Raw genomic sequence first — 13,670 nt, forward strand, 5'->3', positions numbered from 1 at the left:
TCCACTATCCAGTGGGCCATCCTCTGCTTGGAGACAGCCTTTCCCTTCTGCTGGCCTCCGTAACAGACAAAAAGCTGATCTGAGGTCCTAAAGCTTCACGTTCTATCCACATACAGGCGCAGAGCGCGGACGGGACAGAGCAAAACCAGGGCTGGGTCTGCCTCCTCCGAAGGCAGCGCTTGCAGGTTCACCAGGAGGACAGTCTTAAGGGACAGTACTTTTAACTCCACTGACTGCAAAGGCTTGAAGGGATGACCCCAGAGAGATGTAAGTACCAGGGAGAGATCCTGAGAGGGTATAGATGGAGGGCGAGGCGGATTCAGTCTCCTTGCCCCCCTCAGGAACCTGACGATAAGGTCATGCTTCCCCAAAGACTTACCATCAACTGCATCGTGATGTGCGGCAATAGCGGCAACATACACCTTGAGGGTGGAGGGAGACAGCCTTCGCTCCAAGCCCTCTTGCAGGAAGGAAAACACTGACCTGACCGAGGCTGATCGGGGGTCTTCTTGGTGAGAGGAGCACCATTCGACGAACAGGTTCCACTTCAGAGCATAGAGGTTCCTCGTAGAAGGAGCTCTAGCAGAAGTGATAGTGTCTAGAACTGACTGGGGGAGATCACTTAGAACCTCCGCGTCCTGTCCAGGGACCAGCCATGGAGTTTCCAGAGGTCCGGACGCATGGTGCCAGAGGGTGCCCCGTCTCTGAGTCAGAAGGTCCTTCCTCAGAAGAATGGACCAAGGAGGTGCTGTCACGAGGAGCGTCAGTTCCGAAAACCAGGTCAGAGTGGGCCAATATGGAGACACTAGCAAGACCTGCTCCCCGTCCTCCCTGACTTTGCACAGGAGCTGAGCGAGAAGGCTCACTGGGGGAAACGCATATTTGCGTAGGCCCCGGGGCTAGCTGTGTGCCAGAGCATCTGTGCCGAGAGTGCCCTCGGTCAGGGAATAAAACAACTGGCAATGGGCTGTGTCCGGAGAGGCAAACAGATCTATCTGTGCGGCTCTGAAACGCTGCCAGATCAGCTGGACCACCTGGGGATGGAGTCTCCATTCGCCCGGAAGCCGAGGCTGCCATGAGAGCTCGTCGGCTGCACGGTTGAGCACGCCTGGGACGCGAATGGCACAAAGCAAACTCAGATGCTTCTGACTCCATAGCAAGAGATGGCGGGCGAGTTGCAACATGCGACGGAAGCGTAGATCACCCTGATGGTGATGGCACGGTCGCAGTGCTGTCCGAGTGGACCAGTATGTGCTTGTTTGACAGCAGCTCCTTGAAGCAGCCCAGTGCAAGATGTACTGCTAGTAACTCAAGGCAATTACCAATGCAGTTGGGGCCCTGTCCACAGACCTGATACTGCATGCCCGATGTACGTGGCTCCCCACCCGGTGGCAGAGGCATCTGTGGTGACCATAGCATGCCTGGACACTTGTTCGAGGGGAACTCCCGCCCGCAGGAACGAAGGGTCCGAGCACTGAGTGAGGGTACGATGGCAGTTGCTGTTCCAGTGCTGAAGCGGCCTCATATGAAGCAATCCAAGCAGCATGACTGCGGCTACAGATGCCATATGCCCCAGGGGCCTCTGAAAAAGTTTCAGTGGGGCCGCTGTCCTGCGCTTGAGCGAACTCAGGCAGTTCAACACTGACTGGACGCGCTCCTCGGTGAGGCGCGCTGTCCGGGCGACCGAGTCCAGTTCCATAGCGAAATAAGAGATCCTCTGCCCAGGGGCGAGTTTGCTCTTGTCCCAGTTGACCATGTCCCTGTGTTCGCACAACTGCTCTCGCGAGCTGGCCAGAATGAGTCAGTCGCTGAGGTAGTTGAGAATGCGAATGCCCTGTTCCTTGAGCGGAACAATGGCTGCCTCCACAACCTAAAGACGTGGGGCGACAGGGCCAGCCCGAAGGGTAGGACTTTGTACTGATATGCCCGACCCTTGAACGCAAACAGTAGGAAGGGTCTGTGTCGAGGCAGAATCGAGACATGAAAGTACGCGTCCTTCAGGTCGATCCCTGCGAACCAATCCTGGGGACGGATGCATTCGAAAAAATGTGTTTCTGCATAAGAATCTTGAACGGCAGCCTGTGAAGGGACCGATTCAGGACACCAGATCCAGGATTGGCTGTAACCCACCGCCTTTCTTGGGTACAATGAAGTAGGGGCTGTAAAACCCTGACTTCATATCGGCTGGAGGGACCGGCTCGATTGCATCCTTCGCGAGGAGGACAGCAATCTCTGCCCGGAGAACAGGTGCATTGTCCAGGGACATGCGAGTGTAATGGACACCCCTGAACACCAGGAGACGCCGCGTGAACTGAATCGCATAGCCGAGTCTGATGGTACGAATGAGCCAACGGGATGGGCTGGGAAGCGCTAACCAGGCTCCCAGGCTCCCAGACTCCGAGCCAGTGGGACCAAAGGCACCACAGATATACCTGGCGTGGGGCAGCGAGGCAGAGTACTGGGACCCGACTCGGACGGCATAGCGGCCCGAAGTGGGGTCGGACTCTGTGAGGTGGCAGTGTGTATGGGAGACGGCGCAAGGGAGGCGGCCTTGACATACACACTGGGACCTGCAGGCGAGGTGAGAGGGGGCTGAGAGTGGCAAGGTGGAGCACCGTACACTGCCAGCTGCGCCCTCTTTGGACCTGGAGGCTTGGGGAACAGTTCTAATTCGTAGGTAACGCTGGACTCCAGAGAGCCAGCGGCGGAACAGAATATTTCAGGACTGCTTCTCGCTAACCACCTGGCCTGGCTGCGGACTGAGTGGGCTGGGTTTTAGGCCAGCTTGTGAGATTCTGGACCACCATGGTGGACATCGTCTGGCCAGGGGCCTGCGCTGTGATTTGCATCACATCATAGCTCAACCCCGACTCAGAACTACCCACATGCAATGAGTGCTTTGGCCTTCCACAGACTCGCCGGGGGCCAAGACACATGCAGGGCAGAGGTGGTGTGCCCGTAGCACTGCCACCCCACCATCGAGGGTAGTGAGAGAGGAAAAACTTTTAATGCAGATTATGGCCCTTTTAGCATTCCATATTTGGCACCAAAAGGCTTCCATACTGCCAAGTTTTTCATGCACATCCAGGCTAAAAAACAGGGGGCGGGGCAAGGCGAGTACGCGTCACACTATGCCCCCAGGGGCCCGGGAAAGCATGGTCGTCAACTCTGAATCCGATTCAGCATGAGCACACCACAACTGTGGGACGCTCAGCCTCATCTTCATTTCCAGAGCCCAACAACCCTCTCTCCAATGTAGCAATCGACATCTGATCCTCTGCTGGAGCACTGACTGAAACGCTAGGTCCCCCATGAGAAGGACCAGCAATCCACCCAGAAGCTACCAGCCATTTGGGACAGTGAATGTAGCCATCTAACTGGAAGACACACGGCGCGCTGAGTGCCGACGTGGTCATGTTCTTACTAAACATAAACCACCCATCAACACAGTCACAGCATGTTTGCAATGCGCTAGAGGAGTGGGGTGCCCATGGAGATTGGCTCGGCGGGTATTGCCCCACTGTGATCCTCAGGTCACCCTGGCTTATTCACCAAAGTAGCACTTTTCTGATTCAGAAAAAGAAACTAGATCGGGGAATAGGTGAGTGGACTCCACCTCGTTTGAGGCACTCGAGTCTCGACCGCGCATCTAGAGCGCCGAACATGCCATGACAACCCACGCTGTCAGCCGGCAGCTCGACGGCACACAGCGCGTTGAGTGCTCAAAGCCCTTACAAGAAAGGCAAGACGAACAACGCGCCAACGTGGGCATGTTCTCTTTTTTTTGTTTTACAAGAGAACATGAATCACCCACAAACACAGTCTCAGCACGCTATGCAGACATGAGAGAAAGTGATTGTGGCCGTCAGTGAGGATAGGAAACGACCTCCTCCAAAAACGCACAGACGGAATGACATCTTGAAAAAGACACAGTGTCCGTCTGTGAAGCTCTTTTAGAAGGAGGAAAGAGACAGCTCTTTGTGTTGTGCTGAAGCACACAGGGGATCAGCCGCGGTGTGACTGCAGGTACACCTAGAATAGGAACCGGTACCCAAATCGCAAACCGACCGGACAAAGACAGCTTTGCTGTAAAAACAGCAGTTGAGAGCTCTGTAACTCGTTACTGCCACTGTAAGTGCCGTAACACCAGCACAGACTTCACAAGAAGGCTTTCTTCTTCTCCAAGAGACTCATGCTTACACAGTAAAGGCGATCTTGCAGGAACGCAAATGCTTGGCTCCGAAGCGAAAGACAAAGTGCGCGTGCATCTGCATCTGTACTTATACCCGCGCTGCGGGACGGAGCAGGTGCTATTAATCACGCACGCCAATATCCATTGGCTCGTTTAGTTTACACTCGAAGGTGATAGGGCTTTCTAGCGATATCCCAATTCGTCGGTCACTACTGACGTACGTCGAACGTGACCGACTGAAAGGGAACTGATGCACCTCTTGATGTAAATAACATCACAACATTTATTTTCATCAAGAGGTGCATCAATTTTTGGTCAAGATCTTGTATTGACAATGCAAGAGTCAAGCACTCTGTAAAGTCTACTCCAGCACATCCAAAAGACTTTCAATGAAATTAAGGTCTGGACTCAGAGGTGCCAATTCAATTCTCTTCATGCTCCCTCCCAACCATTTTTTTTTTACAATTTTAACCCTGATGAATCTTGACATTGTCATCCTGGAATATGGCCTTCCTACATGGTTGTTTAAGAAATGAAAAGCTACACACTTCATCAATTAGAGTTAGAAGAACTGTTGCCAAACATATAACATGCTAGAAACATAATAATCACTGTTATAATGATCTATCCATAGTCTCTTAAGTATTTTAAAATCCAAACAGAAACTTTGTCATTGTGTTCATTATATTTACTTTACCTGTTAGTAATGTGTTAATTATTTAATGTTTATATAAATTTGTCATGAAAACAATGTGACAGTAACTGTGTAAAATGATTATATTTCAAAAATCAAATAGATCAGAAAAATAATTACAAAATAAATTTGATATTGGATTTATAAGTTAATGCAAAAACCTGCTGTATGTGTAATTTACGTTTTTTTTTTTAAATTATTATTATTATTATTATTTGAGTGTTGATCTGAGTGAGTGTCCATCCATCCATCCATCCATCATGATAAACATATCATTATTTAATGTAAATTATTATGCACTTGAAAATCTATATGATTTTTAAATAAATTTTACGATGATTAAAACTTATTTGTTTCATTTGTTGAACATTTAAATGCTAAATTTCTTTAAACTTGAATTCACGTAATGCACTTTTTTGAAAAAAATAGCTAAATTAGTAATTTTAAGCACTTCAAACAATTGGTTAACACATTATTTATTAACTCATATAATCAAAGTCTGTAAAGGTCACCCACACATTTGGTTTTTGTTTGTTGTGGTGTGTATTCAGACTTTGATAACACTTTAGTATGAGGAAGAATTCACACTTTTAACTAGTTGCTTATTAGCTTACATATTGGCTGTTTATTAGTACTTATAAAGCAGATATTAATGCCTTATTCTGCAAACCATATTCTACATCCCTTAATCCTACCCAATACCTAAACTTATACGCTACAACAAACTTATTAACTATTATTAAGCAATAATTGGGAGTTTATTGAGGCAAAAGTCATAGTTAATAGTGAACATGTGTTTCCCATACCAAAGTGTTACTGAGATTTTAACTATTTACACATATTTACAAATCATTTATTATTTATTTGTTCATGTTTTTACAGTACCCAAACTAAAGCAGAAACTATTCATCATTTGTAAATGTTTGTAAATGTTTACTATTGATCATGTACCTTTTATGGCCATTGGACTGTACTGTAAAAACGCTTGTGTTAAGTTTAACTAAATGCTTGATAAAGAAATAACACCACCACATAATTGTAATTTGGGTGCAAACATGTTTTTATTGCCTCAACATTTAGTAAACCTTAAACTGGATATTCCTTGAGTCATACATCAGCAGGAGAAAACAAATCAACTTTTCAAGAAAATACTTGTTCATTTATCAAAACAATGTAATATAAATTGTTTGAACAGTGTTTCCTTATAGTAATCAAACTGTACACTGTTGACCCCTGAACTAAACCCATTAGTAAACATTAACAAGCACATTATCACATATTTCTAGCTATTTGAATATATATTAACTAATTATCTCTTAAGTGTTATATAATGTTTGTTAATGATTTATTAATGAAATTTATTATAAAGTGTTACCAGACCTTTAGAGCTCACTGTTTTTTCACAACAACACTGATACTATAAATTTCTTCATATCTGGAAAGAACTATTTTACATCAACAACTTTACCAAACGTTGAGTCACGACCTTTTATTTAATCTAAAGAGTTCATGTTTTCCATCACTTATGACCCAATATCTCAAATCTCAAAAAAGTGCTTCTTCATCCCACGCATGTACACACACACACACACACACACACACACACACAGAAGTTCATTTGTATTAATGTAATGAAGAGGAAATAAGAGACTCTGTATCATCTCACTGTTACTGATTTCTCATGCAGCTCAAAGTATTATGTGAAAAATCTCTCTACAATCTATTATGAAACATCAACACAGTTTCACTAATGATTCTGAACCAACCCAAAACCCAGGATAGAGCGTCTGAGTGAATGTGGTCTGGACTGTGTGGATGAGGTTTATTGTGTCAGAGACGCTGTAGAAGGACAGAGTTCCTGCACTGTGATCCACATACACTCCTATTCTACTGCTGATGGACGCTGCAGGGAGATCAGTACGTATCTGATTGTGTATGAATGAGTATCTGGAGGAAGAGCAGAACAAACTCCAGGACTGATCATTATGTCCAAACGCACATTCATTACCCCCTCCCTTCCTCCTGATGCTCTTATATGACACTGATATACCCACATAATTCCCACTCCACTCAATCTCCCAGTAACAGCGTCCCCACACACTCTCTCTACACAACACCTGCCACCTCTGATCAAATCTGTCTGGATGATCAGGATACGGCTGGACTGTGTCAGTGACAGTAATCACTCTGTTCCTCTCAGACAGACGGAGGTGTTTATTCACTGTGTTCAGATCCAGAGTGAGCTGATGGGAATCTGATGGAGAGAAAACACATCAGAATCAGGAATTATGAATCTGGGGCCGTATTCACAAAACATCTTAAGGCTAAAAGTAGCTCCTAACTTGCCGATTTAGGAGAAACTCTTAACAATAATGGATGTGTCAGTCCTAATTTTAGGACTCCTAAATTTTTGCTCTAAGAGTATTTCACAAAGCATTTTAGTGCTAAAACTAGCTCCCAAATCTGTGAAACATTAGAAGTAGTCAAGAGGACTCCTAAGTCACTAAGACCAAATCACAAACAGTCCTAATGGCCATTGCTGCCAAGCCGCCTCAGCAATCCACCCAGACACTGTACATTATACCTCATTCTACATTACTTCTATGATTAAATCGCTGACAGAGACTCCTCCCCCATCAGCCAATCACTGTGGTCATTGTTAGTAAGCGTGTTGACATCATCCATAGCAACGAGGTCAACCCCGCCCTTACTCTTAGCTTAAGACTTCTGTCTATTCCTTAGTAAAAGTTTGTCTCAGCAGCTTTGTGAATAGGTTTTAAGAGAAAACTCTTAACTAAGAACTTTTACTGCCATTTAGGAGAACTCGTAGTGGTAAGATAAAATGTTTTGTGAATATGGTCCCAGATCTTTTAATGTATCTAAATCAAATCAAATCTAATCTAAATAAAAATATGTATTGCATTTATGAAGAAAAGGCTCAGCACCCAAGGCTCTAACGCTATTGCCTCAATGGTGCACAGTGTCTTTGGGTGGATTGCTAAGGTGGATTGGCACCAACAATCATTTTAGGACTGTTTTTGATTTTGTCTTAGTGACTTAGGAGTCCTCTTGACTACTCCTAGCATTTCACAGATTTAGGAGCTAGTTTTAACGCAAAAATGTAGGAGTCCTAAAATTAGGACTGCACGCCCATTATTTTTAAGAGTTTCTCCTAAATCAGCAAGTTAGGAGCTACTTTTAGCCTTAAGATGTTTTGTGAATATGGCCCCTGAATTCTTCATGGCTCAATGTTCAGTGTATCATCAGTGTCTCAGTACAGCTAACCAGATATTCTGTGCAAATCATCATTTACATGATCAATTATAAAACTCTTCTATCATGATTTATTTCACCTTCTACAGGAACAATATGACGTTTAGGTTTAGTTTCATTGTGTTTTGGTTTGGTTCTGTTCTGTTTTTGTTTGCCTGTGTTCCTTGTCATTGTTAACTGATCTAGTTTCCTAACATTTACCACTTTGTTTCTATGGTTACTGTTTTGTTCCACCTGCATTTCATTTAGCTCCTTTTGTTCATACTGTGTATACAGTATGTAGCCCTCAGTTTGGTAAGTTCTTGGTCTTGTGTTGTTTATGCTGCCACATGTTTTCCTGTGATCTTCATTGTTATTGTCAGGGTTCTCCTCTGACAGATCTGTCTGTCTTGTCTTTGTTTAATGTGTCTTTGTTTGTGTTGTGCTTGAGCGTATGGCTCTGTCTGTATTTGTGTTGGCCATGTGCTCCTCTGTTCCCACCTCCTTGTTTCCCTCTGTCAAAATCGAAGGAGCGAGGGTCTGTCCATATAAACTACCCTCGTACACTTCACAAAGTGGAACGCACTTCAAAATGGCAGCAGGGATTCCCCCAAGGGGAAATGCTTAGGGAAGTTTGTGAGTACGTGTCTAAAACTGGAGTGGAACGCAGCCCTTGTGCTTCAGTGTACCTCTATGCTACCTCGTACTTTTCCTGTTGCTAGTATCTGTAGTGTTATTTGCATAAGTTCCTTAAAGTTCTTCCTGTTATTCCAGTCTAGTCCTGTTCTGCCTCATTCCTGAGTATCCTTGCTATTATTTAGTATTTTTCCCTTTTGTGTTTTCAGCATTTAATTTAGTTCTTAGTTTTCTTCTGTAGTTGGTTTTTCATTATTGTTTCATAACCAGTCTCTGTTTATTCTTTTACTAGTTCTCTTAGTTTTTGCTTAGCTTTAGTTTTCTCTTTATTTAGCTTATTACTTTTGTAGTTGTTTCTCTAGTTAAAGCTTATCTTTTGTTTTAGCCATCTGCCTTGTCTTGTCTAGTTTGCTGTGTCTCTGATCTCTCCTAGTCCTGTCCAGCAAGCTGAGCTTCCCTGGCCACCCTCTCTGTCTACCAAGCAGCAAGACCTGTGCAGTGCCTGTGAAACCACGAGTGACTAACCACTTGAGCTGTGTGTTCTTGCCTGGGCTACGCTCTTTCTCTCCATTCTTGCACTGCCAATCAATCTCTGCTCCCCAACCTACTGTCATCCTGGGTTAAACTCTCTCTCAGCCTGCCTGTCATTGTGCCTCATCCCTACCTACTGTTTGGACTGTGTTTACCACCTCTCCCTCAATATCTTGTCTAACGTCTTGTCTTGTCAATAAACCTGTCAACACTCATCCTGCTTTTGAGTCCTCCCTCATAGATCCCTGACAGTTATGGATTATCTTCTATTAGCTTTTTTTTTTTTTTTTTATTAAAAATGCTGCAATTAGACCCCCTTCTTGTTTTTGCCTGACCAAACTGTGTCATGAACATATTCAGTGCATTTTTTCTGCTTGTTTTCTCAGTGACTTACACTGTAGGAAGTCGTTCCTGGTCTTGGGATTCATGTTGGTGAATGTGACTGTGGAAATAAACAGACATGAACAGTGTGAAGAGAAATGACAAGATAAAATACATTCATTTCTAAGACATTTCTAATATGATGTTGCATAATATTAGATGATGAAGGACTCATTTCTGAGAGCAGATGAATCTCCAGCGGCCTCATTTATAAAACACACGTATAGGTTTTGATCCTAAATTCCATGGATTTCATTCACATCATGTATATAAATAAACACTTGCTCATGATGATGAGTGCCGTACTTCTGAACCATCAAGGGATATTTGTGGCCTTTCTGCAGATGGATTTGATGCGCTTGTTCACATTGCACTTGAATTTAAGATGAACTGTGATTTATAAAGTGGGATGCATTTAAGAACATTTTTTGTGCAAATGGATGTTTTATAAAGTGTAGGAACATTTCAGAATCTGTCATACATTCACATTTAGGATCTTTCTACGCACGTCTTTATAAACGAGGAGCAGGATTTTACCTCTGTCAGAGATCTTCTTGATCTCTTTACAGAAATCCTCCAGTTTGTCTCTCAGCTGACGGACAGATTCTCTCATGCCATCAAAAGAGGAGAGAGAACTGAAGGGATCGTTGGGTTTGTCTGTAGATTCAGGAAGTGCTGAGAGAGACTGGAAACTCTACAGAAAACACAAATCAAAACTTCAGCCAATAACCTGCTCTATATCAGATCTGTGTGGCTCTTGTTGACTGACTTATCTCAATTAACTAATCTCAATCCAGCACTTTCACACAATCAGATACATTCTTCTCATATTCATTATTTAATGCCACAAACTCTAGTATTTGACATGTACACTCCTGGTGAAAAAGAAGTGCACTTTAGCATGCTTTAAAATGATTACAGAAATAATATAATTGTTTAATATAAATGTTTTCAGACATTTAATTATTTTTAAAATTCTAATTAAATAACTACTTTAATTAAATGAATGTATTACAGTATAGAAGGGAAAACACAGCCTCCTCTGGTTGAAGAATCTACCTGCTGCACAAACTACCACAGACTACTACAAAGGATTGCAGTTCTTGAAACAAAATTACTTGCGGGACTACCAAACCAGACGGAATACACAACAGAGCTTCACCCAAACACTGGTTCCCTACCACCGCCTATACATCTGGAGAACAGATTTGAAGTTTTAATGAATGTGGGTGAGGAATCCCCAAACATGATCGGACACAGTTCAAATCAGCCAGCAGCTAACACTGATGCTAACTGCTGCTCAAGGTCGAGCAGACAGCGTCACTCAGCTCAGAGTGCAGCCGAGCCCAGGACTCTGATAGTGGGTGACTCCATAATCAATAACATCAGTAGCAGAACTACAACTACATGCTGCCTTCCACAAGCAACAGCTTCTGATTTAAACAGGGACATTCTGATTAAACATAAGACTGCAAATCAACTAATCATTCATGTGGGGAAGAATAATATTTGGAAAGAGCAGTGAGAACTCCTTAAGAGGGATTTCAATGAACCTTTTGAAACACTTAGAAGACTGAAAGTTCAGTCGTTCATCAGTGGACCACTCCCAGCAAGAGGAACAAATAGGTTTTCACGGTTGCTTGGGCTTAATACATGGCTGCAAAAAACCTGCAACATAAAGGGACTAAACTTCATTGATAACTTCAGTCTTTTGGAGATTAAACAGGATGGCCTGCACCCAAACAAACTTGGTGCAAGAGTGCTAAAGGACACCCACTTGTGCTAAAGGATATCCACTTGTGCTAAAGGATATCCACTTCTCCCTCCACCATCCTTCAGCAGTTTGTGCCAATCCACTCAACCTGAATGGCACACACACACCTGGACAGAGTACAACTGACCACAGGACTTCACTTCATCACCTGAATGGACATGCGGTTGACACATCCCACAAGGACTATGATAACACCACGCAGCCACAACAACCACTGCTCACAGACACAATCCCGACTGAGCCCTTCCCACAGAGCTCACCGCAGATAGACTGTGACGTATTAGAACAGCTCCAAGACTCAGCACCCAAGGACAACTTTCGGGAATACAGTCAGGGAAGCCAGGACAAAATATTACAGCCTCCGGTAACACCAGCACCTCTTACAGGACACGTTATCCCTCTCTCCAGCATACCCTCTTCTGTGCTTCTCAGAGCTGCCTGAAGTGTATGAAGTAGACTCGCTCCCTCGATTTTGACCGAGGGCCTGTCCATATAAACTTCCCTCATCCACTTGACGAAGTGGAACGCACTTCAAAATGGTGGCAGGGATTCTCCCGAGGGGAAGTGCTTAGGGAAGTTCACGAGTGCGTGTCTAAAACTGGAGTGGAACGCAGCCTATATAGGAATCCTATCACAAACTCAAAATTCCTATGTTTTGCGTCGTTTATGGTTGCTCAAATCTATCAAACCGAGAAACCACAATGAGCTTTTTATCGTTTACGTAACTTATATCGTTTTTTTTTACTTTAAAAGTTGTCACCTTTTATAGCGCTTGGCGTCTGCCGATACTGAAATGAATATGGATACCTGCTTACCTTTTTTGTTTTTGACTTGGTTAAATAATCACATTCTTCATGGTATCGTTTGCAGGAAGAGAAGATATTTTATCCCATTGCATGATCATTTGGTGTTTTCACTTCAGTTTTGTAGAATTCCGTTTATAATGTTGATCTGGTTACCGTGAAAACAGTGTCACGCGCTGCTGCTTCAGCCATCACATGGTAGAAAATGTCCAAATAAAAAAAAAATGTGTTCAACAAGCTGACAGAAGTCGATCCATTTCTTTGTTGGAAGGGTGTAAATGTAACTGTAGTTTTAATTTTTTCTTTGTAAATATTCACTTTCCCATATGACCACAGAGGAGAATCGGAGGACAGACACCCTTTTATTCTTTGACAGACACCGACACACTGTATTTTTTTTTTTTTTCCCCAACAAATGACAACCAAAATTAAACCCATAGAAGCTTTGAACAGTTGTGAACAGTTTTGAAGTGGCTGCGTGCAAGTTATACTCATTCACAAGCCGAGTGAGAGTCATACTTGCAAATGTAATGTTAATTATTAAACCAAACAAAATACAACACTTTCAAAAACACTCAGCAATGTGATTATTTTATTGAGCGATAGGGAGTGGGTTCAATCAGTGACATTATTAGAGTTGATATACAGCATCTCCCCGTCACCTCCTCAACCTGCTTCCCTTAGTGTGTTTTTACACGTAGAAAAGGAGAAAATTGTATTACACCGTCCAGTTTTTCCCCTGAACAATGATGTGAGCTCCTGTTGCAATTCTCGATTCAGCATAAATGAGCTACAATGGCGACATTTTTCACAATCACGACAAAAACCTTAACATCACTAGTAGAAAGGCAGCGCAATAAAAACAAACAAACCCAGAACTGAGCACGGCGTGACGGCAGCTTCACATTCTCTATATCTACCTCCTCGATGGCAGTCAAGTCTTTCAATTCAGTAGAAAAATCGCTCCTCTTCATAACATAAGGTTCACGTCCAAAATATGTTGTGATTTTCTGTTTATACCTTTCTAATCCAGCACAGTACGGACTTTTCCCCATCTCTTCCATGCTTGCCCTCCACATTAATTTCGTGCGTCACCAGAACCACGTGACTGCAAACAACCTATTACACTGAATATATTGTATTACAAATAAAATATTTCAGTTAAAAAATAATGAAAAATCTAGTTGGGTGGAAATTGATCCCATCAAGTCACTGATCACTGATTTCATCATGACAGAAGAAATAAGAAGGAAAAATTAGTTAATGGTGTTTGCCACCTAAATATTTATTCCAGGAACATGAGCTCAGAAAAATGTTTCCTATGAGATTTTCCAGGGCTTTGTAAGTGTGTCTCTTTAAACAGAAGATGATCAGATGAGAGTCTGACTGATGATTATATGATAACAC

The 13,670-nt window shown here is 43.3% G+C and overlaps 1 protein-coding gene across 3 annotated transcripts in view; it reads right to left on the bottom strand.

Moving 5' to 3' along the window:
* Nucleotides 1-5,928: 5,928 nt before the first annotated feature.
* Nucleotides 5,929-13,670, bottom strand: part of LOC127509380 (E3 ubiquitin/ISG15 ligase TRIM25-like) — a 63,043-nt gene continuing 55,301 nt past the window's right edge. The window contains exons 4-6 of one of the 3 annotated variants that reach the window (XM_051888038.1): nucleotides 10,224-10,380; nucleotides 9,700-9,747; nucleotides 6,620-7,140 (exon numbers count right to left, since the gene is read on the bottom strand). In XM_051888038.1, coding sequence (XP_051743998.1) covers nucleotides 6,620-7,140; nucleotides 9,700-9,747; nucleotides 10,224-10,380 — 726 coding nt within the window. Of the gene's footprint in view, nucleotides 7,141-9,699; nucleotides 9,748-10,223; nucleotides 10,381-13,670 lie in introns of all 3 variants that reach the window. The other 2 variants (XM_051888041.1, XM_051888034.1) reach the window with 2 other exon arrangements.

The sequence above is a fragment of the Ctenopharyngodon idella genome, chromosome 3 (assembly GCF_019924925.1).
Source record: "Ctenopharyngodon idella isolate HZGC_01 chromosome 3, HZGC01, whole genome shotgun sequence".
In the NCBI taxonomy this organism is placed as follows: Eukaryota; Metazoa; Chordata; class Actinopteri; order Cypriniformes; family Xenocyprididae; genus Ctenopharyngodon; species Ctenopharyngodon idella.